The 21,954-nt window shown below is 37.1% G+C and overlaps 1 protein-coding gene across 2 annotated transcripts in view; it reads right to left on the bottom strand.

The window, feature by feature from the left end:
* The window catches only part of LOC143897294 (lachesin), a 130,639-nt gene that overhangs the window by 27,762 nt on the left and 80,923 nt on the right, over nucleotides 1-21,954 (bottom strand). Inside the window, exon 3 of one of the 2 annotated variants that reach the window (XM_077405840.1) lies at nucleotides 3,883-3,989. In XM_077405840.1, coding sequence (XP_077261966.1) covers nucleotides 3,883-3,989 — 107 coding nt within the window. Of the gene's footprint in view, nucleotides 1-3,828; nucleotides 3,990-21,954 lie in introns of both variants that reach the window. The other variant, XM_077405839.1, reaches the window with a different exon arrangement.

Here is a 21,954-nt window from a genome sequence, read left to right as displayed (position 1 = left end):
GAAATTGGTGCAATGACGCACAATTGTAACCCGCTCGAACTCGAATGAGAAAGAGTTACGTCGGATAGAAGATCGTGATATAAAATAACAAGACGTTTGGATGGAAATTATATCATGTCCCATAATTTTTGTTAGAATAATATTTCGTATTCTTTCGAGGTATTCGCAAATTGACGCTCTTGTGCAACCAGAATCGGTATAATACGTCTATAATATTCCGTTAGGCGTAACGATAAAATGTACGAAATTTGATAAAAGTACAGAGTATCTTCAAGATAATAGTAAGTAGAAATAGAAATAATCTTGAGATCATGTAAGATAACATCACTTGTGTTAATTTGGCACGAATGTGCTTAAAGTTGGAAATTAATATGCCTAACGTTTGTAATTATTGATTTCATAATCTGTCATTGTTTCATGCCCATCATTCCTGTTTTGAAATATCCTTTGAAACTTCTCGTCTCTAAATTTCCAGGTATGCTATTATCTACCGAGGCAACAGAATCGAGAATCTTTTTTTATATAAAGTATTGTGTATTGAAAGAAGTAGTATAGGCTAAATCACGCATTTTTAAAATTACTATTAAACAAAATTATCGTATTGTTAAATACATAATTACGAGATACCAGTTCGTAAGCTGTATAAAAAATTGTTGTCTATATAAATATTTTAACTACCTTTTACGATCCACTTTTGCATTCATTAACTCTCGTTCAAAACAAAGGTAGATGCTGTTGCCTGGGGTGATCGTCGAACTACCTCGGTTTTCCAGCGGGTGCGATTAAGCATCGAAGCTTAAATCTAACAAGCGGAAAAGCCGGATACTAGGCCTGAATATCTTCGCTGTAGGCTCGGGCTCGTATTGGCCGATCCACGAGATTCGCTTGGAGCATAGGGCATTCAAGTTGTAAGCAGTGTGCTCGTTGAGCGTTTAATGTTAATTTGAACGTCATCGTTCTGCCAGTTCCTATTCAAGTCGATCAGGAGTGAAACTCAGTTTGACGGATAAACTTGTTAATCATCTTCATGAGTTGTTCGAGCTCTTTTGTCCTGCGAAAGTTATCCGGGAATGAGAAAAGAGTGTTCGATCAATACTGATAAACGTGCTATTTTCAAATCTGAATGTAAATATCAGTCTGATGAAGAAAAAATAATATTTGTAGTACAGACATTTATGTATCAATTGCTTATGTGGCTGGTAATTATACGAATATGGAGCGTTTCTCTTAATGATCAAAATCAAGAGCTACGAATTAATCAAATGAATTAACACGAGTGGTTGTTGATCGATCGCGATGATAAATTGTGCGCATGCCACGAATGTATCTTCAAAATTTTATCGTTATGCACGATACACCATACAAGCGAACTGTTTCTTTTATGATAATTACGCGATGATCGTATTTTCTGGTTTTTTTTTTAGTTTGCAACGATCGAAAGTAGTGGATATGTTGTTACGCTAATTCATAATAATTGAAATTACTCGGATTTTCAGAGATGGCAAAGTAAGATGTTCAAATATTTAATATCAACGAGAAGTGTACTTTATTCTTCAACACAAAAATTTTTTGCTCAAAATTTTACTCTTTTTAGACAATACGTTATTATTTCAGTTTTTTTTTTAATATCTCATACTCTTACAGTATGGCAGAACAACGATTTTCTATTTTTGTATAAAAATAAAATTGAGATACACGAATATACAATATTTTCTGCTGCAAGTAATCCCCTAAAAATTTTAATCTATATATTTATTAAAACTAAAAATGTAAGAAATTTCATCCATTTAATGAGATGAATAATCGATATAATCATTTTCATTTGCGAGACTTTGCGAAAACCAATGAAAATAATCGCGAATCTACGAAAACAAAATTTTCCTTTTGCTCTCATATAGATCTCTATACGCTTAATAATTTAAAAGAAAAGAAATAATGAAACCGTCACGATGATCCTTATTAGAAAGGAACGTAAACTCCCGCGCAGTGGATTGTCCGACCGTGTTAAAAGAAAGAAGTTGAAACGCGGGCGAGCGCATTGCCGGAAGTAATCGTATTTTCCAACAAGTTATAAACTCTGACAGTGCCAAGTTTAATTAAAACCTACGACGGTCGCGCGGGCGGCGCCGAAATTTCTTTCCCCGGGCGAGATGTCTCCGCGGCTTGGGGGAAAGGGAGCCGGCTATCGGGAAGTTATCGGTTCAACAAGTGGAGCCGTAAAGCGCTTAATACGCCACATCGGCGATATGTTCTCGCGCGAAATCAATTTCGCTACATATAGCGGCGCCGTGTGCCGACCTTGATCAATCTTCCTTCCATAGCCGGGATCGCGCCATTACCAGAAAGTGTAAAGTGGGACTTACGCAATTACACGCGGCTCTAAGCTTTCTACAGGGTGTTCCGAAAAAAGTACAAATAACTCCTTTCCAGCAATCTGTTTTACAATTACGAACCAGAAACCAGAAAGTCATAAAAATTTATATGAGGTTGCATTGCGATTAAAACATTTGTATATAAGAAATTATATATTTAAAATAATTGCTATTTGAGAGATATATATGATAAAATTTTGCTACATTTTAATAATTTTACTAAATAATTTTATCGGTATTTGGTAAAATTGATAATGATATTAATTAAAAATGTGTTTTATGTGTAATTGCTTTCACGAAAATAAATTTCCAATTTCTTGAAGTTTCCTGCCTGCCGACCGGCAGAAGATCAACCGAGAGAGTCACTCAATTAATATTCATATTTCCCGCAAGTTTGTTAAAACAAATTATAAGTAATAATAACCATTTTAACATGTGTACTTTAATGAAATCAACAATGCTTGTGATCTTATCTCGGTCATTCACGCGGCGAGAAGTCAAAGAAATTATTGCGCCAGTAATATTGGACGTGGTCTTTTGGAAAGCATGATTCCATGGAAACGGGGGTGGGCAATGTGCCCGAAAGCCATTGTAAAAAAAAAACAATAGTTGCAACGATGAATCGGCTTTTTTTGTATCCATTCATCCTCTCGCGATTCGAATTCTTTTCAGAGAAAGGACAAAGGTGGAGATCGATCGATCGATCCGAATAAATTTTGTCCTGGCTACGCGACGCGTTAATATTGATAACATCGATCTCTCGATAAACGTTTGATCTACTTTGCGTTTCAAATCTCTCTACGACATTAGGAAGAAGATGCTAGCTTGAAACACGCGAGCGTATGTATTGCGATAGCTACAACTCCAGTATTTTAATTGTGATAACTCGCGACGCATAATCCGCGACGCAAACAAAATGGGAAAGCCGTTATTACGTGCGCGTCTTAAGTTCGGTAATAACTAGACGCATATAACTATTTGCTGTAATGACGGGTAATAATACATTCTTTCGACGCGCGAAGGCATCATTAACCATTTCGCATGGAAGAGTCTCTCTCTCTCTTTCCAGTGTGAATTGTCAGTATTTCAGACGAAGTGAACGAAGAGAATAAGACAGAAGGAACGTGAAGAGACTATGAAACTTCGGTTGCCGCGTCGTAGTCGGGTGGTACCTGTATACCGGCTGATAGATGAAAATGGATGTCATATACAGAGAGATAGTTGGTGCTGGTGGCTGCTCTGGCAACTGTGGTAGTATATATATATATTTTTTTTTTTTCATAGCTGGCAGTAGTGCAGTTAAATGCAGTGCTGTGAAGTGCAGGCACGCGCGCATATAGGTGGTGCAGTAGTAGTAGTAGTAGTAGTGACAGTAGTAGAGTTAGTAGTAGTAGGTAGTAGTAGATAAGGTAGTAGTCCATTACAGGCGGACACAGGTTAATGGTAAAATAGTTACCCGGGCCTTGACGCTGCCAGAGTGATCTCCGCTCGCGGAGGAGGAAGGACTCACCCGGTATCCACCGAGGTTGTTCACCACGCAGGTGAAGGTAGCGTCTCGACCCTGCGGGATCGTTACGTTCTCCAGCGGGTAAGCGAAGTCTGGCTCTAGCCCCGTCACTGAAACAGACAACAACAACGGTCGTTCGTCAATTGAACGCAATTCTCCGTGCTCCGCTCATTCCGCTTCATCGCCGAAAGTTTCGACGGAGCAAATAACTCTTTAAAAAAAAATTATTAACTCTAAGATTTAAGAGCTAAGATTTGAGTATTTTCTAGATGAATTATTATAGAATTATATTAGTTGAATTAGATACTATATGTATCAGAATGAGAAAAGGAGGATAATTATATATTTATAAAAAAGAGCGTTACGTGTTTTACATTTTAAATATCACTTAAGCATATTGCATATTAAATTAGTCAATTCTCGACAGAGTAAATTGGAAAGTCGCAGTAGTTTCGTGAAAATATCCCGAGGCTCTTTTGTCACGGTACGCACTGGATACGCGGATATTTTATGTCGTGTTATATATTCATGGAAAAAAACGGGCCTTTGTGTAGAAAGTTTGACGTTATGGAGCATTCATACAGCTATCTCATAACAGGAACTATCGTGCACTATGCGCGAATGCCTAAGTACCGGTGGATTTTTTTGCGAAACGTTTAAAAGTGACAAACGGGTCAGTGACAAAACTTTCCAAGCAATTTTCTCACATTTCCCAGCTATCTATAAATCCTAAAAATAGATTTGTTTAAATATTATTTTTACCTGTATTGTTTTCACTAATGTAACAGCATGATACTTGTATTGTAGGGTGTAATGTAAAAATAACGATAATGAAAAAATAAAAAGATACGACATTAGCAGTGACAATGACTTGATTAAAAGAAATTAAGAGATCAAACATTTTTTTATTACTGTCCACTGTATATACAAATCACTGTTAACGTGTTCAGCAGCGGCACTAAATTAATTTGTGGAATTCAAATAGTTTGTTAACACTATCTCATTGTGGTGCTTGTATTTCGCAGGCTGTAACGATCCAAATCGACAACATTTAGCCGATTTACGATGTAAAAGTAATCAACGCGGAATTAACACCTGTCGCATGTGAAATAGTTTCCCGGCGAACTTCATCTCGGAACCTATATTTCGCGAGTAAACGATACAGTAAAATTGCCGGAAATGTCGCTCGTTTTGTGTGAAATAGTATATCATTCTTTTTTTAAATATTTCCTACCTACAAATCCAATATTTTTATTGTATTACTTTAATGTGGCATAAAGGTACTTTTCTATTATTTATAGTAAAAAAAGTGTCTTATCGTCTGTCATTTCATTATCTAGAATTGAATATCAATTAATATAATAGACTTGATGTAGATTTTGATAATTTTATAATTTTTAGTTGCACATTTGTCTAAACCTATAAACATATATTAAATCGTTAACGATATTTTATTCATATAAAAAGAACAAAAAATCCAACAATCACATTTCGTGTAGTAAGAATCGAGAATTTCCGAATAGCGACGCGATAGCGAAGGCAATACAGGAAATTGGTAAGCTATGTGATGGAAATTCTATCGACTATATTTTTTCTCGCCGCGGTCGGACAATCGCTGCTATAGCAGGATTTAATATTGGAAACTCAATCCCTGCTACACTTCTAACACTTACCTTTGTGAACGAATTTGCACATTTTCACCGTAGCATTCCGCGTGCGAGATTTAATATAACTGTAGTTTCAATAAATAGGATTTTTCTTGTGAACTGCTCGATCAATATACAAAAAGTACTCTACATAGATTTTTTTGTCAAAAAAATATGCTTTATGAGTAACAAACGTAAGAGTCGTAGTATTCCATTTTACTATATTGGCAATATTTAATGTTTATTAAGAAAGTATAAAGATATATTTGGCCCAAGGAAGAATGTTTGTTAATATTATAATCATAAACGCACTCTCTCGATGTTTGTACATATCATCTGTCATCTTTAATATATTTTAGTATATTATAGCTTTTTTTATGTGGAGCGCTCGCAGCCTTTGCCCGGTTTGCAAAAGAAAACCGGAATATTACGTAATGCATCACATGGCCATTATGTAATTGCAATTGCGATGCGGAAGAGGCGTTTCCGAGACAAAGAGAGATTCAATATGATGCTCGAATCGTGTCTGGTGAACGATACAAAGAAACTGACTTACGAGAAAAGTTCGCCCGTCTCTACCGCGAGAAGAACCTTCGCGTATTGAATTTAAATTCGCGGCTGGCAGCAGCAGCAGCAGCCGTAGTAGTAGCTAGTATCATCTAATGTAACTCGGTTATGTGAATTTTATGAGGCCAAATGGAAGGTGGGAAAAACGCGCCTTATGAAAGTCGCTGATCGATTTATCCGACATTCTCGCGGTGACAGACGCGACTAAAAATGGTTGCGCGATCTTCGCACTTCGGAAATATTCCGATATCTTTACAATGTTGCAGTATCTTATGGAAAAATTATCTTTCCTTTATGACACAAGAAAGATTATATCAATTTTTATATACGCGACAGTCACGAAGTGGCAATGCGGATGGTTGTCAATAAATATTATGTATATACGTTCTATTTTAGTTAATATGTCATTTTAGAAGACTATTAGTTGATTAAAAATATTACCTCTCGATATTATCGATAATCGTATGTGTGTAATTACAAATCACAAATTAACGTTCTTTTTTTAAAACATACAATGGAAAAATAAGATGAATTTATTTCATGCAACGCATAAAACAATGGCTCGTTACCGAAATGCCAACAAACGTTTATTTTCCACGACCGTTGAAAACCGGCAAAAGCTCCGCGTATGGCTAAAATGAAACGCTTTATACCGCACGGCTACATTTGCGACACCATTTGTGACGCTAATATAATTGGTTACGCAGATACGGGCGCTGTAATTTGTCGCAATTACGACAATGTGAGGTGCTACGTTTTAAGGAAAATAGCTTTTTCTCCAGAAGAGGGGTAAATTTTACGGTCACGGTGTGACGAAGATGTAGGACATATCGCGGTATGCCGCGAAGAGCCGGGAATTTTGCCGACTGAATTTTCCGGCGATATTTGAAGAGTGACGTACATACGTAAACACTAAGTAATTTTGCACGTTTGTAAAATATATCGAAATTTCTGTTCATGCTAAACATGCGTCGACGGCCGAATAAATTGAAACAAATAGAATTCACTGCCACGTCATTGCTGATAAATATTATGACGCTATTTCTCAATGTGTCTAATGAAAAGTTTCTCTCTTTTTTAGTTTAAAATAGAAATATTCTGTTACCATAATTTTGCTTAGTACAATTCTTACTCTGTATTCAACGCCAATTTACATGCAACAAATGTGGCTCCTTCTACTTTGCAAATTATTTTATTAATTTTTTATATATTATATATATATATATATATATATATATATATATATATATTGTACACAAAAAAATATATATATATAAATAAAATACTAATGTAATATGAAAAAGCGATTATATAGAGTTTTACTGACTCTGATGATATACTATGGAAAAATTAGAGTAAAAAAATTGAATATAGAAATATGTTGCAAAGTTACGATAATTTTTTAGACATATGTAACAAATTTTATGATATAATATAATTTTTTACGCATAATTAAGTAATGATAAACTGATTACTCTAGTAAAAAAAATTTAATTATTATAATTTTTTAATTTTTTTTGTTTTAATAAAAATTTGTGCAATTGACTAATAACACTACTTGAAGCGGATTATTAAATCTAATTAAAAATTGCAGAACAAAGTTAAATCTGGCGTTAACTCTGCTTTGATTTGAAAATGAAAATTAATTTATAATTATACAATATTTTCTCAGAAATTTTTTTGTGTGATATTTTTCACGATAATTTAATCTGTCATTGTCCTGATTTATTAAAATCTTATATTTTACTTTATTCAATAAAAACGACAGAATTTGAAAGAAAAGATAATATTATATTATAATATATGAATATTAATTTTTTAGCTGTGTTAAACTTTGCTATAATGATGAATTGATCGATGTACGACATTTAATTTTTATATCTCACGGAGCAAAGTATGCTGTTTCAAAATCGCGGATATTCCTCGCAAACAATTATCAACAGCGTGATCAATTGACTTCTATAAACGTCTCCTAAGCATATCGAGGTGACTATTATTTATTGGAGCAGTTACTTTGCAGTTTACTGTTCTTTATTCAAAACAGAAATCGAAATGAGATAGGAAATAGAAATTATAAATTATGGCTGATAATAATTATTCCCGTAAAGATATTTAGATTTCAATATGTATCTTTCATTGCGTTTTAGATTCAGATATACATATAATAGTTTGTTTAATTTTTGGCTTTTCAAAACGCGAAGTGTGACATGAATCGAAAACCGAAGTACGAGTAATTCAAGTAACGGGAAATCTGTGTTGTATCAACTGTTTTAATACACATATTAACAATACATAATAATGTACAAATAATTAATACAAATATTGATAATACATGTATTTTGTGAGGTTTCGAAATGTACATGCAATACAGAAGTTTGTTTATGCATTCACAGAGAATCCTTTGTGTTTTAACTAGCTGTTAAATTGACTTTATTAATCGTATCAATCGTATCAAAAATTTCATAGTGATGAGTAAGCGCGATTATAATTAATTATGTTTTTGCGTAGGTGTATGTGAGTGTCATGAAGAAATAAAGAAAAAACAAGAAAGAAACAGAGAAGGAGGAGAAGGGGATCCAGAGAGGCATCGAGAGATAGCGGAACAACGGGGTGAGTAATCTATTTCATTTGCGAATCAATCGTTTGTAATTATTTTATGTGAATGATAATTATTATTTGAAATATTAATCATCGCGGGCGTCGCTGTAATACGTATAATTTATATTTCAACGGGTATAGCAAATATCACAATTCTTTTGCTGCTGTACTTCATATCAGTAAATGGTAAGTCATATTTTATTTCAATTTGAGGATTTATGGAAATTGTCTACCAGGCACACATATAATACGTGTAACATATGCATGTACCAAATTGAAAGAATAAGAATATTATAGACAGATGTATTAATATTTTACGAATTTATTGCACTCTTAAAATGGATATGTTAAAATAGATCAGTAATATTTAACGTCTGACCGGGAATACGTACAATTATCCACTGATTTATTGTGCAAGAGAATGCACACACGCGTATACATAAAGTAATTAGATTAGTAAAAGGAAACGCCGTGCCGAAACGCTTGCACTTTATGCGGAGCAACGGTCCCGCATAAATTGTCCTCGCCTACAAAGGACAGTGTAAAGTAATGCCACTTAATCCATCTACCTTTACAATAAAACCATCGCGCTATCCTACGAAGCGCAGTGCAAAGTCCCGAGCGTGTAATGTTCGTTTATCTTCCATCGCCCATAAAGCAACGACTCGTGCAACCAAATGCAAATTTTTGTTTACGTTCTGTCAGCACTTTTATTGCGCAATTATAGAGCGTTTCTATAAACTTTCTTATACGCTTGCGAGAGGGGAGGTGGCTGAAGAGCGTCTGGATAGGCTAAATGTATGATATACATATCGTAAATTATATTATTACACGCGATCAATAATAATATTTCATAAGTATAAAAGGTACTTTTTTTCTTATCTAAAATTATACGATCTACGCGATCGATTCCCCAGAAAACCCATAATTTTCATCTCGCGATACATCACTTCGTTGTATCGATGGCGAAAATGCATCTCACGGAGTTACGAGCTTCCAACTATTCGCGCTGCACTTCCACGGAAGATGCGAAGTATGGAAAATGCGAGGCCGGAAAAATGCAAAGAGTACGAAGTGCATCGCGCAGCATATTCCCACTCAATTAAGAAGTTTCCCTATCGAAAATTTTTCCTGTAAACTCACGAAGGAAGCATACGCGTTCGCATTTTCCACGCGTTTCGAGCGTGTCCGCGTTGCGAGTGTCGATAACGACGATGATATATCAAAGCGTCGCGATAAAAATACACTATATAAAGACACTTACGGCTGAAGGGATTACACGAGGTTGAATTTGACAGAGGAAGGCGTTCGAAAGGTTCAAAGTTCGTATTTTAGTCGATTCTATCATGAGTTCGAGACACGAGCTACTTTTTCTACCGATCCGCATCTCGTTACACGTTATAGTGTTCATGGATCCGCATCGCGATGTTCTTCTCCGGATTCATGCCACTGTAAATACAATACTGACATACGGAAATCTTTTGCATGCCAGAAGTTTCATATACCCGACGAGAATGGATGACGTTTGCGCGCGATGCACACATATGCGTCAAAATTGCGCAGACGTGACAGATATGAGAGGATGTACAGAATTTATCAGAAGTCTTATTTTTTCCCACACACACACAGTTGCAGATTCTTATATAAAATTTTCTCTCATAAAGTTTTACTTTTACAGAGCTTTAATCTAAAACGTTTAATCCGAGATATTTAATGTTGCAAATTAAAAAATTAATGACCTCAAGTAATAACGACGAACAGCTCGTAAGTTTAACTTTGTTGAAGACATATAGTTCTTCATTAGTTATTCATTAAGAAATCTGTAATTAAGGGAAAGCCACGTGGCTTTATAGATACATACTATAGAGAATCTGGCTCGATCCGTGGCCGCGATAATTCATTGAGTTAAGTCTACGCACGTACAATGCGAGTAAAAGTTTTGAGTGTTATAACAAATGTATCTTACAGAGTGTGCTACCATCAAAAAGTTCGGTAACTGGGCGTCGTTGACAAATCGATCGTACGGGCCGTTTCAGGAAACTTAAATTTAAATCTTGAAACTTAAAAATTCAAGTCTTAAATTTAAAAAAATAAAATTGTTTAGCCAAAACATTACAGCTAGATTTATACATCAGGATTGAATAAAAAGATTATTGAGTCGCAATGTGTATTTCACACATTACGGAATATCTTGTGAATTCAGGTGTCAATAGATTGAGAAAAAGTAGTATAATTCAGTTTTAAATCAGCCCGCGGGTTGGCTTTTTATCTAGCGGAAATGGTTTTTAATCAGTGCTTAATCAAATTGAAAATGTGCCTGCCGCAATTATGTAAATACGAAAACTCGTACGTTCTGTTATTCACGTATATTTAGCTACGAGGAATAGTTCCATATATATGTAGAGAAAAATTAGAAGCCGAGTCACTACACACACACACACACACACACACACACACACACACACACACACACACACACACACACACACACACACACACACACACACACACACACACAAAACGGCGCGCCTTTACCTCGAGCACTCTAACGCGTATATGTATTCAGCGCATATGTCGGGAGTTTTCCGACTGTGCCGCTAAACTAGCCATAAATTTGATTTCGCGGTTTAACCTGAATATACTTAAAACATACATTAGAAAATTTTTGCAAAATATGTATTTTGTCATAAAATCTTGCAAGAATTACAGGAATTACAGCAAGAGTATAATAGATCGTGATGAGTATTTATTACGAGTAAAATTTTAATAATTGCTGCTTGTTTGACTATATTTAGATATATTGACTATATTTACTAGATTCTCGTATCGTTGTTGAGAGATATAACGTGTTTGTGTTTTTTTTTGTAATAAATTAGACACGTTTTCTTTAACTTATAACGCCGCTTCGTTCGGCGTTATGATGTTTCACGCTGCTTTCATCATGCATGACGCGGAGGCGAACTGAGAAACACCACGTTATCTAGGAGGTTAGAGAAAGCAGTATCCCAAGCGCTTTTACGACGGGAAAAAGAATTGTGTAGCGAATCGACTGAGTTTATAGCGTCCGTAATATTAACGTCAAATATCACGACACGCAGCGTCGCGCCGTAACACGAGTCGAATTATGTTTGGCATGCTCGATTAAAGTCCCTGAGCCAATAATTTCTTTCTTGGACGTATCTCGTACAGAGTATTTTGTTGAAGTTAATCTTCGTATATATTTCTATATAAAACGAAACGAATATATTTATTAGTAGTTAATATATTATATTACTGACTACCCGCGTGTGACATAATATGAGTGAAAGATCTCTGTCGATTTGCCATGCACTGACTAATGATTAAAACAGCAATCTCGTCATCAAAATATGTTCCGCTCATTTCTTATGCGAGCTAAATGCATGCTCTTACGAGCTTTTATCCTCCGCCGAGATTTGGCTTTCCTGTTGCTTACCACATTCGCGACAAATTTCCCAAAAAGAGCTCTCAGCTTTTCTTTCATCCGAGACATATCATCTTTTTCGCGCAGTCCTCGTAAATGTATATACGTCCAACCAGCCGAATGCGCGAGAAGAAAGGGTTGCTTGTCGAATTTAAATTTGCAGAGCCTGCGTTAAGGGGTACGGAGCGATCAAAAAGGATAAATATCTAGAATATCGCAATGTGATGTGTCGATAGTGTGGCACGGGACGAGCGCGATGAGTCAAGGAAAACGGCAGCCGCCGCCGCCGCCCCGTTGCCACATTGCCCGCTGAATTTTACGAGGGTATTTACATGAGCGCAATATTTTATGGGGCACTTAATGCCAGGTCACGTTCTGTCCCTCACTGCCGGGGCGGTCTCCTATGAATCAAAGTGCGCTTTAAAGATTTCTTTCTCATCCCGCGACGCGGCGGATAAGGAACTCGCTCGGGCTCGTACCTCGTACGGAATATCTTACGTGGCATCTACCTATCTTATCTCAGGGGGTCTCTTTCTCGTTTTCTCTCTCTCTCTCTCTCTCTCTCTCTCTCTCTCTCTCTCTCTCTCTCTATTTCTTTATCTCTCTATCTCTTCCTTTCTTCTTCTCCTCTATCTCTCTTTATTTCTCTTATATATATTTCTCTCCAACCAATGAATAATCTTCACCTCTTGCGACGCCAGCGTAACTTGTATCGGCGAGGGATCGCGGAATCGCGAAGCATAAACGACGGAATTCTTTACGCGGCTCTTATCCCGACGTCGATATTATCATCTATTCGAAAACATCCCACCTTTAAAGTGCCGTGATAGAATGCAACTTCATCGGGGGATAAAGTATATGATCGCGATGTGCCATAAAGCACGATAATGCTGATATTCGAATTTTTATGACGCACACATTTGTTCAGAAAGAAAACTTATCCAAATAAGGATTAAAACGCGATATTATTGAACGATTGGTGTCGTTTTCAAGCGCAAGCTGTGAATTCATAGGATGTGCGTGTGCATATCGCGGCTACTTACGAAAACGCAATCGTTATTCGTTTCGTTCCCTTCCCCCTCCCTTATCTCTCCTTTAATTCGTCGCGGAGACCCGAGGGCAAATGCAATTACTCCCTTAATCAATTTAGATAACTCGCAGCGGAGCCGGCACGTAATTGTTAACGCGATTATCTGTGGCGCGACCGGAAAGTCGTGGAATAATGGACGGGCGTAGGATGCCTATAGGCGTCGTAAAGGTCTCTTTTCGAGGTTAATGTCGTCTCCCTTACGAGCGAGCACTCGACCACCCTTGGGGGACGCCTCTGTGTTCACCATAGCATGGGTTTCAAGTTGGCATCGCGCCAATTCGGGATCGAGTAACTTCAATACCGACGAGATTTCTGTTCTGCCAAACTACCAAAGATGCGTGCTCACCCGCAGCTCGCAACAACCTCTAGTTTCAAATTATCACAATTAGTTCGCAAGATGTTCATACGGAGATCAAACAAACAATAAAAAGTATTGAAACATGTTTGCAAATACTTACATTCTTACGATTCAAAGATTATTACACTACCATTGTTTCCAAAAACAAATTTATTCCAAATTTTTGCCTCGCGGCAACTCGAGAAGAAGAAGACAAATAAGCACGTTTCTCTCTCTGGTGAGCTACAACCGTTGCAGTCGAGAATGCGCCCTCGCGTTTATTGCCGCGTTGTTTTCGCTTCCAGACTTCTTCGGAGGTTTAAGCGCGGTGTATTTTCGCAATTAAGACCGAGAGGCGGAGGCGGAGCGGAACGCGGTTTTGCCGCGCTCTCTTTTGGCCGAATTTAACGCCGGCTCTGGATCAAAATGTCCCGTCCAAACGTCGCTGTTTAACGGAAATTCGCGCAACATTGTGAACTACTTCCACAATCCGTAACTGACAATACATTTTAATGGTAGGATATATCTCTGTCAATTAACCGCATTGCCATTATATTATCATAAATTAGTTGAATTGCCATTTATTTTTATAACTTATTTATATTTATATATAATTATATATATATATATATATATATATATATATATATAAATTTAAAAAATTTATTATTGCGAAGATTATTATTCTAATTTTATTATTCACTTCGTATCAAAAACATGTAAATTACAACTCTTGAAAGGTTCATATAATTGTGAGTATACAAATTTAAAGTCTTTTGAAGTCCATTTTGTAAACTAAGTACATTGTTGCAATTATTTTTTAGTCAATTTTAAGATCAATTTTTAACAAGATTTAATTTGACTTTTACGATATTTGAGATTGTATTGAATTTTTTCGCGTAACAAATGAATGATTGCAATGTAAATTTTAACACAGTTGTTATCGGCTATTAATCAATAATTACGTCTGGCGTGCTCATATGATTGATCGTCTCTAACTGCACGAGATGTGCTCTTGTCGGCCAAAAGGAAATAAGTCGGAGCAAATGGGCCGTTTACTGAGCTACATTCAGCATCGTGGCCTTAGCTGAGAATTAACTCTCCGCTTTTATTGCTATGTATACTCTCGTTTAGCTTCTTGCGATCGGACCTCGGAGCCCGAAGTGTGTGTTCGCATTTAACCTTTTCGTGCCGGCGGTGAATAAAGCTTTTTGCTTTCTCGGGCGATTTCTCGTGCGCTCGCGCTTCACATTCGTATCCATTCTGCAGGGTGTTGCGTGACTTACTGACGGAATACGTTCCTGTAAGATCATTTTTGATTCTTACACGTGTATAAATATTTCCAACTCATCATAATATAATAATGTAATAATGTGTATAATTATATGTACATCATGTAAAGTTATTGTTCCAATATTTTATATATATACGTCCTTTATTTTATAATTTTTGATAGGTAAAAAAATATATTTGCGATTTAATCAAGATATCGTAGCAAAAGATAATAATTACTAAAATGGGTTTAAAACATTTCTTTAAAAATCAAAAGCTTCTATTTTATGTAACTTTACGGCCAAGTTTGCGAAACAGAATTGATTAAAAAGTGGAAAGACGTTTAAACATGTAACATTTTTGAACCAATACTTATGAATATCGGCATTTGCAATTTAACATTAGGTACTCCGTTAAGGAAAGTGCATGAACTCGAAGAGAGTTTGTTTTCTCAAACAAGAACGAAGAAGATAAAGTAACTGGGTCGCAAGCTTTATTCTACGGTTGTGCCCGACCTGTTTCTTGGAATGTGCCATTGCATTATTGCTTTGTTTCTCTCGACGACCACGGCCATTAAATTAAAGCCTCCTCACATTATCGCGAGATACAAGCGCGTGTTAAAATTACTCGTGGCAAGATTTATCCTTATTTTTTAATGGAGTTTTAATCAAAATGGAAATTTCTCGCCGCTGAAAACGCGAGAATTTTACAAGTTTACGCAATGAAATATTAATTCTGCATTTACATGTCTGTAAACACGAATAATTCTCGACTTGTAAACTAGACTAATTCTAAAAGTCGTTACAATTGTCAGCGTTTAAGAGATTATTAATTGTGTTTGCGCACCGGAATAATATTTTTCACTTTATATATCGCCGATTTTTACAAAAACAAAAAATGTGATGCGCGAATATAGACATGATGCATCTAAAGTGCCTAACTCTCAGAAGTGGAAGATATTGACACTTTCCACAGCGCTATATATAACAATCAATGTTCCCGACATACGTATTATCGCGACAAAAGTTCATAAAATGTCAAACTCACTATACGCTTCCGCAATCGTCTGTGAATGAGTGCGTGACAATTCATACGCGGGAATTAATTTATGACTCTCGCAGAGCAATCGCTTTTGTATTATTTTATAGCAGGTGAAAGGCAAAGAGAGGCAAGAGAGAGAATCCGTTAGCTAGCTGCGATATTTGTTGAAGTTGCTAATTTAACGGGCAATAGAACAGGACGGCGCTTGGTTAATTTCCGAGTGTCATTTACAGCAATAGTCTTTTTCGACGTTTTGATTTCACGAGCGGTGATGTTTGATACGGGCAAATAAATGTAAAATGGTACAAGAGCGATCGATAGGATCGTAATTTGAAGTGTGTCGGAATGAAAAAAGGAATTAGTGCCCAAAACGAACTGTAAATTGGAGCAGAACCCATTTTAGAATAACATTCTTTGGATAGAGTTGGTCTATTTCGGTAAAAATAACAAAGTTTTTACTTTGCGAGCTAAAACATATAAAATTTACGAACGTGTAAAGCTTGCGAGGATTTTCCTGTTACGCGTCCATGTCTTTTCAAAGTTATATTTTTCTCGTCGAAACGATATCGAGACACGTGGATTAGCTGACATGGATAAAAATGGAAAATACATTTTTAAGCATAAGCTCGCCAAAGATTTTCCCGAGTCGTTTCGTATCCGCGCGAGAATGATAATGGGATGCCGCGATACGACGAAATTTCGGAAATCCACCGATGGGGCAGGATTAAAATTTAATCCGGTCGTGCGAGTCTCGTGTCGTCCAATTATATAGGTTACGCAAAACGCTTTTTAATGTGGTGATGATAAAATGAGCTGTCGCTGCCATGGAAAAAAAGGGGAAAAAACAGAAGAAAAATTCGAGGCGAGATGCGATAGGAGAGAGAAAGAGAGAGAGAGAGAGAGAGAGAGAGAGAGAGAGAGAGAGAGAGAGGAAAGAGGAGCTAAAAAGAGACAACGCGGGGAACGAACGGGACGGGAAGAGAGAAACGAAGGGCGAACGGATGCCTTGAAACACACCCCCGTCGGATTGCGCGCTTTTGCAAACGCGGAAAACACGTTGGGACTTGGGACCGTTGGCGTTGCTGTACATTTCGAAACAGATTGGTTGGTCGGATCTGTCACGCGGTATCGCGACTCTGACAAGAAAGACGAAACAACCAATCAATTGTTCCTGGACCCTTTGTCCGTTCAAGCGGTGCGGCACGACGCGACGCCAGCCAACGTTGGTGCCGTCCGAATTGAAAATACCTCGTCACCGCGTTCGCCACCGCGCCGTTGCCGCCACCGCCTCTAAATCCGTCTGTCCGCGCGCGATCGTCGCTAAAAGCGCGGATAAAACTTTTCAACCTGGATAGCGTGCGCGTGACGCGAATGAAAAATCTGATAGAGGACGGGGAATCGTAGACGAAGAGCAGGGCGTGGAGAACGATGTGTGTAAGCGTGTGTTAACCGTTAACCGGTTACACACGAAAGGGAGCAAAAACGTTATTATATTGTTACATGTGGGTCGTCGTGATTGTCGCTTTTTGTTGTTTGTCATCGAGTCCTTTATTCTACGGAATATCTCTTCGATCAAGCACGCTTTTAACTCCCTGCGGGCCTGATGATTGACACACTTTTTCTTTATTTCGCATATAGAGGATTAATCTTCAAAGCATATGTAGTACTTCTCTTGTTATTTGACTTTATACATTAGCGTGTTCCGAGTTGATATGATTTATTTGTTAAATTAATTAATTTATTAGGCATTTAAGTTATATATCAAACGAAAATATTAGAATTATTAGGAAAATTAGAAATAATTAGAGATTGGGTATTAATTTATTTAAATACACTTAAACACACATAAATAAGAGAGAAAGAGAAAAATAAACTTTACTTTCTTTGATAAAATTATAATATAGGTAGCATTGAACATTTTTAATATTTTAATATCTGCCAATAAAAACAAAATAAATTCATATTAATCCTGCGAAATTCGTACTTATTTGGTTCTAAAAGAGCACTAAAATTGATGATTACATCAAGGTAGTCTCATTGCAGTTATCCTAACCACCGTTCGCGGAAATGTAATAATTGTCGAATTGGAAGCGAGAGCGAGCGAAGTGGAAGTAGAAATGTCCGCGACCATCGGCTGACCGTCGTATAAACGCGGAGAACGTCGGACGAGAGTAGATAGAGAGCGGCTTGCTCGAGGAAGGGTCAAGAGAGGGTGTCCCTGGGTATAAGCAGTCGTGAGCAAGTAACGTGTTATTCGACGTCTCCCACGGGGATTCCGGGCTATCGCCGCCAACACCATCGCTCCGATGGACTCCGATCCTTCTTCAAACGTTTCTCCACTTCTCTTCGCCGTCGCCTTGCTCATGCTACTTCACGCGACTGCTCTCCCGTGAGTGCCACTACTGCCGCGATCCCAGAAAACAGACTCGCCCGTTGCGAACGGGAAACGGGTCGTGAATCAAGGGTCGTAGATCTGACCGTTGCCATTTACGTTAATGAGCGAGAGCTTGACGATATGAGGTTGCGAGAGATTGTTATTGTCACTCATATTGTGTTTCTTTATAAAAGTAACTTTAACGGGTGAGCAAGATGAAAAAATAATTTATCTTGGACTTCCAGTATAGCAATACAAATTAAGATTAAGTCCAAATTTTTATGTATTTGATCTTTATTTCAAAAAATGCGAGATTAAATTAATTGTAGCAGAAAAAAAAAATTTTTTTTCGAAATAAACATTTATATAATTTTTACTCTTTTTTATTATTTTTGATCAATATAATATTCTTTCACAATGTGTTATTGTTGGCAATTCAATCGTAAATGAATTCACTGAGTGTAACAAATCCATGCAGAAAGGCTTAAGCGGCGGTTGCGGATGGACGATTAATATTAATTCGCGAGATCATTGTGTCCGCCTGTTTATTTGAATTCGAACGAACTGACGAATTTATATATAGATTCGCACGATTAATTACGTCGACAAGTCATATCTCGTTCGAATCAGGATCAGATCGATATATCGAGTTTCGATGCATAAATATTGCTACCGAATCAAATTAAATTAATCAAAAGCGATGACATATGTGTGTCTATATATATTTCTTGAATTAATAGTCTACATCAAAATACATGAATCAAAATCTCGCGGTGTTTTTTAATTAAAAAAATATTCGAAATTTTTTTTTCACTATTTACAACGTCATCATTATTGTTAAGAGATATTCTGCAAGCAATCTATTCGAATAATAAAACTGTTTTTGAGTTGATCTTGGGTGTTAGTATGTCACAATAATCTACGCATAGGTATTTTTTTTGCTATATACAATGACTTACTGGCAGATATAAAACGCGTTACACGTATTAAAACTGAAAACATCTTCTCGTCGTAATAACGCGAAGCTCGGATATATGGTATTAACGATTCTGTGACCGTCATATTTTCTCAACAAATGCGTGTGAGAGTGTTTTCCTAGGATGGCGAGAGCGACGAATATCAATATTCGCGAAACGAAGTGTCCGCTGGCCGGCCCGGCTTCGTTTTTCTTCGTTTCTCGAAACGATTAAAAATATTTTCCATAACCATTTGCAGGAACTAATATTTACACAATTTATTTTATATCCCCCGCGCAGATCGGCGAATCGATTATTCTTTATTCGATTATCTCGCTTTGCCGTGCTCTCCCGTCACTTTTCTTCCTCGACACGATTTCGAGCGAATCCGCATCGACGCAAAAACGACTGCCCGAGGAATATTTGCTAAAATAAGCACACCGCGAAACTGTATCAATACACGAAAGTTAATTGCCGTCGCACCGATCGCATTGACCGTTCGGTGATATTTCGTTACAGGTTTAATGTATCACGATGTTTTATCGCAACTATTTTATGCACCGGTTTCAATCGATCCCACCGAGAAAATTATGTTTATCGGGTTTCAATGAGTATAAATGGTATTTGCCTGAAAGAGTTAATAGTCGTCGAGCAATGAAAAAATATTAGCGTCGGTCACAACGGATGAATGGCCGCAGCGAATATTAGATACCTGTTATTAACGGCTCGACGTAATTCCCACAAATTTTGAATAATTATTAGAAGATTCGATATTTATTAATGCTCCGCGAGCGTTAGCAATGATTGCAGAAATTAACATTTTAAACGTTCGCTTTTATCTTGACTTACAAACTTTTATCTTGACTTATCTAAATATTTGAATAGACTCCGCGGACTAACAGAATTCTTTAACGCTTCGTTTTGCTCGAAAATTAATTCGTACGAGAGGCCGTGATTTATTAAGTAGAAAATTCTCGACTTAATTTACTCGAACTTAATTTCTTCGAGAAATTCTCTGCTGTTTTTCTTTGAGCACGTGAAGCAATGCTACCGGAGGCGTGCTCGAGGGACGGAGGAATTCCTTGCGCAACTGAAATTAGTGGTCGAGCGCGACGGATGGTCATTGAAATTACGTGTACGTCCGTTTCCTTTTCGAGGACGTCTGTCCGGACGGACGTAGCCCGCCGAGGAATCAGTCTCGACAGCGGAAATTCGACGAAAAGCAAACTTCTTCGCTTTCCTCGGGAACGCTTTCCTCCCGTCCCTTGTGTCTCAAATGTGATTTTCAATCGTGCCGCGCGTTCGCACGAATGTCCCCCTCGCACTCTGAAAGATTCAACGCTGTTAAGACCGTCGCGTATTAAAATTGAACGCTAGAAATCGACATTTGACACTTGAAATCTGATGCGCAATTTATATTTTCTCGTTCAATTTAATATACATGTTATCTTTATAGCCGACAAATTATTTGTTTTGCACGCCGAGTGTTTCGCGCATGATAAATGCGTAATACAGGCAAGACACGCGTTTATTAATAATTTTGGAAAAGAGAGAATTTATGTACGCGGTGGAATTCGTGTGAAAATCTTCCCTGTACGTCTTACATTCATTTTACGCCGGATCCCTGCCGCGTCTGAGCGCTCGCCTACACGTGTTTCTTCCCCAACACGTCGGCACGCGAGATGAAATTATACGATGTACCACCGGTATAGCCCGGTTGAGAGATATAACGCCGCAAACATAAGTTATGTATAGCCGGTTAAGGAGAACAGAATGCCGGCTGTTCTCGCAGCGATTCCCGCAGCCGTGTATTTTACTTCGAATTCTTTTTTTTCTCGTCAAGCGGCATTTCTCTCAACTCCCCCTCCTAAATAAGCACCTTGATTTCTAAATTTCCAGCCTGGCAAACTACCTACAGGTTTTTCACACGTCCACTAAAATTAATTTCATATCTCTCACCAAAAAGTGCAATTATATTACATTTCCCACATCTGATATTATTATGAAATTGTTGCCATTATATAATTAGATTTTTCTATACGCTGTGATTTCTATTAAGTTGCACCAATGTATTATTAGAAAGTTGAAAATGATGATCGCAATATATAATAAAATAATTTTAACCATATGTGTGTTATATTATACAAATCGACTTTATCATCTAAGAATTGACAGATAATGAATTATCACAATAGCATTAAAAAATAAATTACCTACGATTTTTTACTATCCATCTAAACTTATAAATTTTAATTGTAAGCAAAAATAAAATTTATATTATTTTTGCTAGCTTTTTATTACTAAATTATTACAAAATGTTATAGTAAAATAGAATTTTATAAAATGAGATTGTAGAATAGATGAAAAACAAAGGGTCCAGTGCAGTTACAATTTAATAACACTCACATTTCCATATTATGAATTATTAAAAAAAGATAGGAATTTATATACGGTTATGGTTAAAGATGGACCAAAACCACGATGTGGGAACGCGGGATAGCAGAAGGGATCAAGAGATAAGAAACCCATGTCCAATATCTTTCCACGTTGTAAAACATTAAAAAGTAAAATCTTAGATCTTGTCGCGTGTATAGATAAGCTGAAAGCGAGCAGTGTATCGCGGGCTCAGCAAATGCTTCCCCATTTCGACAGATTCGGCGAGTTGATTTCATCGGATGTACGTACGTTCGACGAACAGGTTAAGCTCGCGTCGGGCAGGCAATCGTGGACATGCTCGCGTATGTCTCACGGA

The sequence above is a fragment of the Temnothorax americanus genome, unplaced genomic scaffold (genome assembly GCF_048541705.1).
Source record: "Temnothorax americanus isolate GAGA-0224 unplaced genomic scaffold, ASM4854170v1 Scaffold2, whole genome shotgun sequence".
Taxonomy (NCBI): domain Eukaryota; kingdom Metazoa; phylum Arthropoda; class Insecta; order Hymenoptera; family Formicidae; genus Temnothorax; species Temnothorax americanus.
This window is presented reverse-complemented; position numbering and strand designations above follow the sequence as displayed.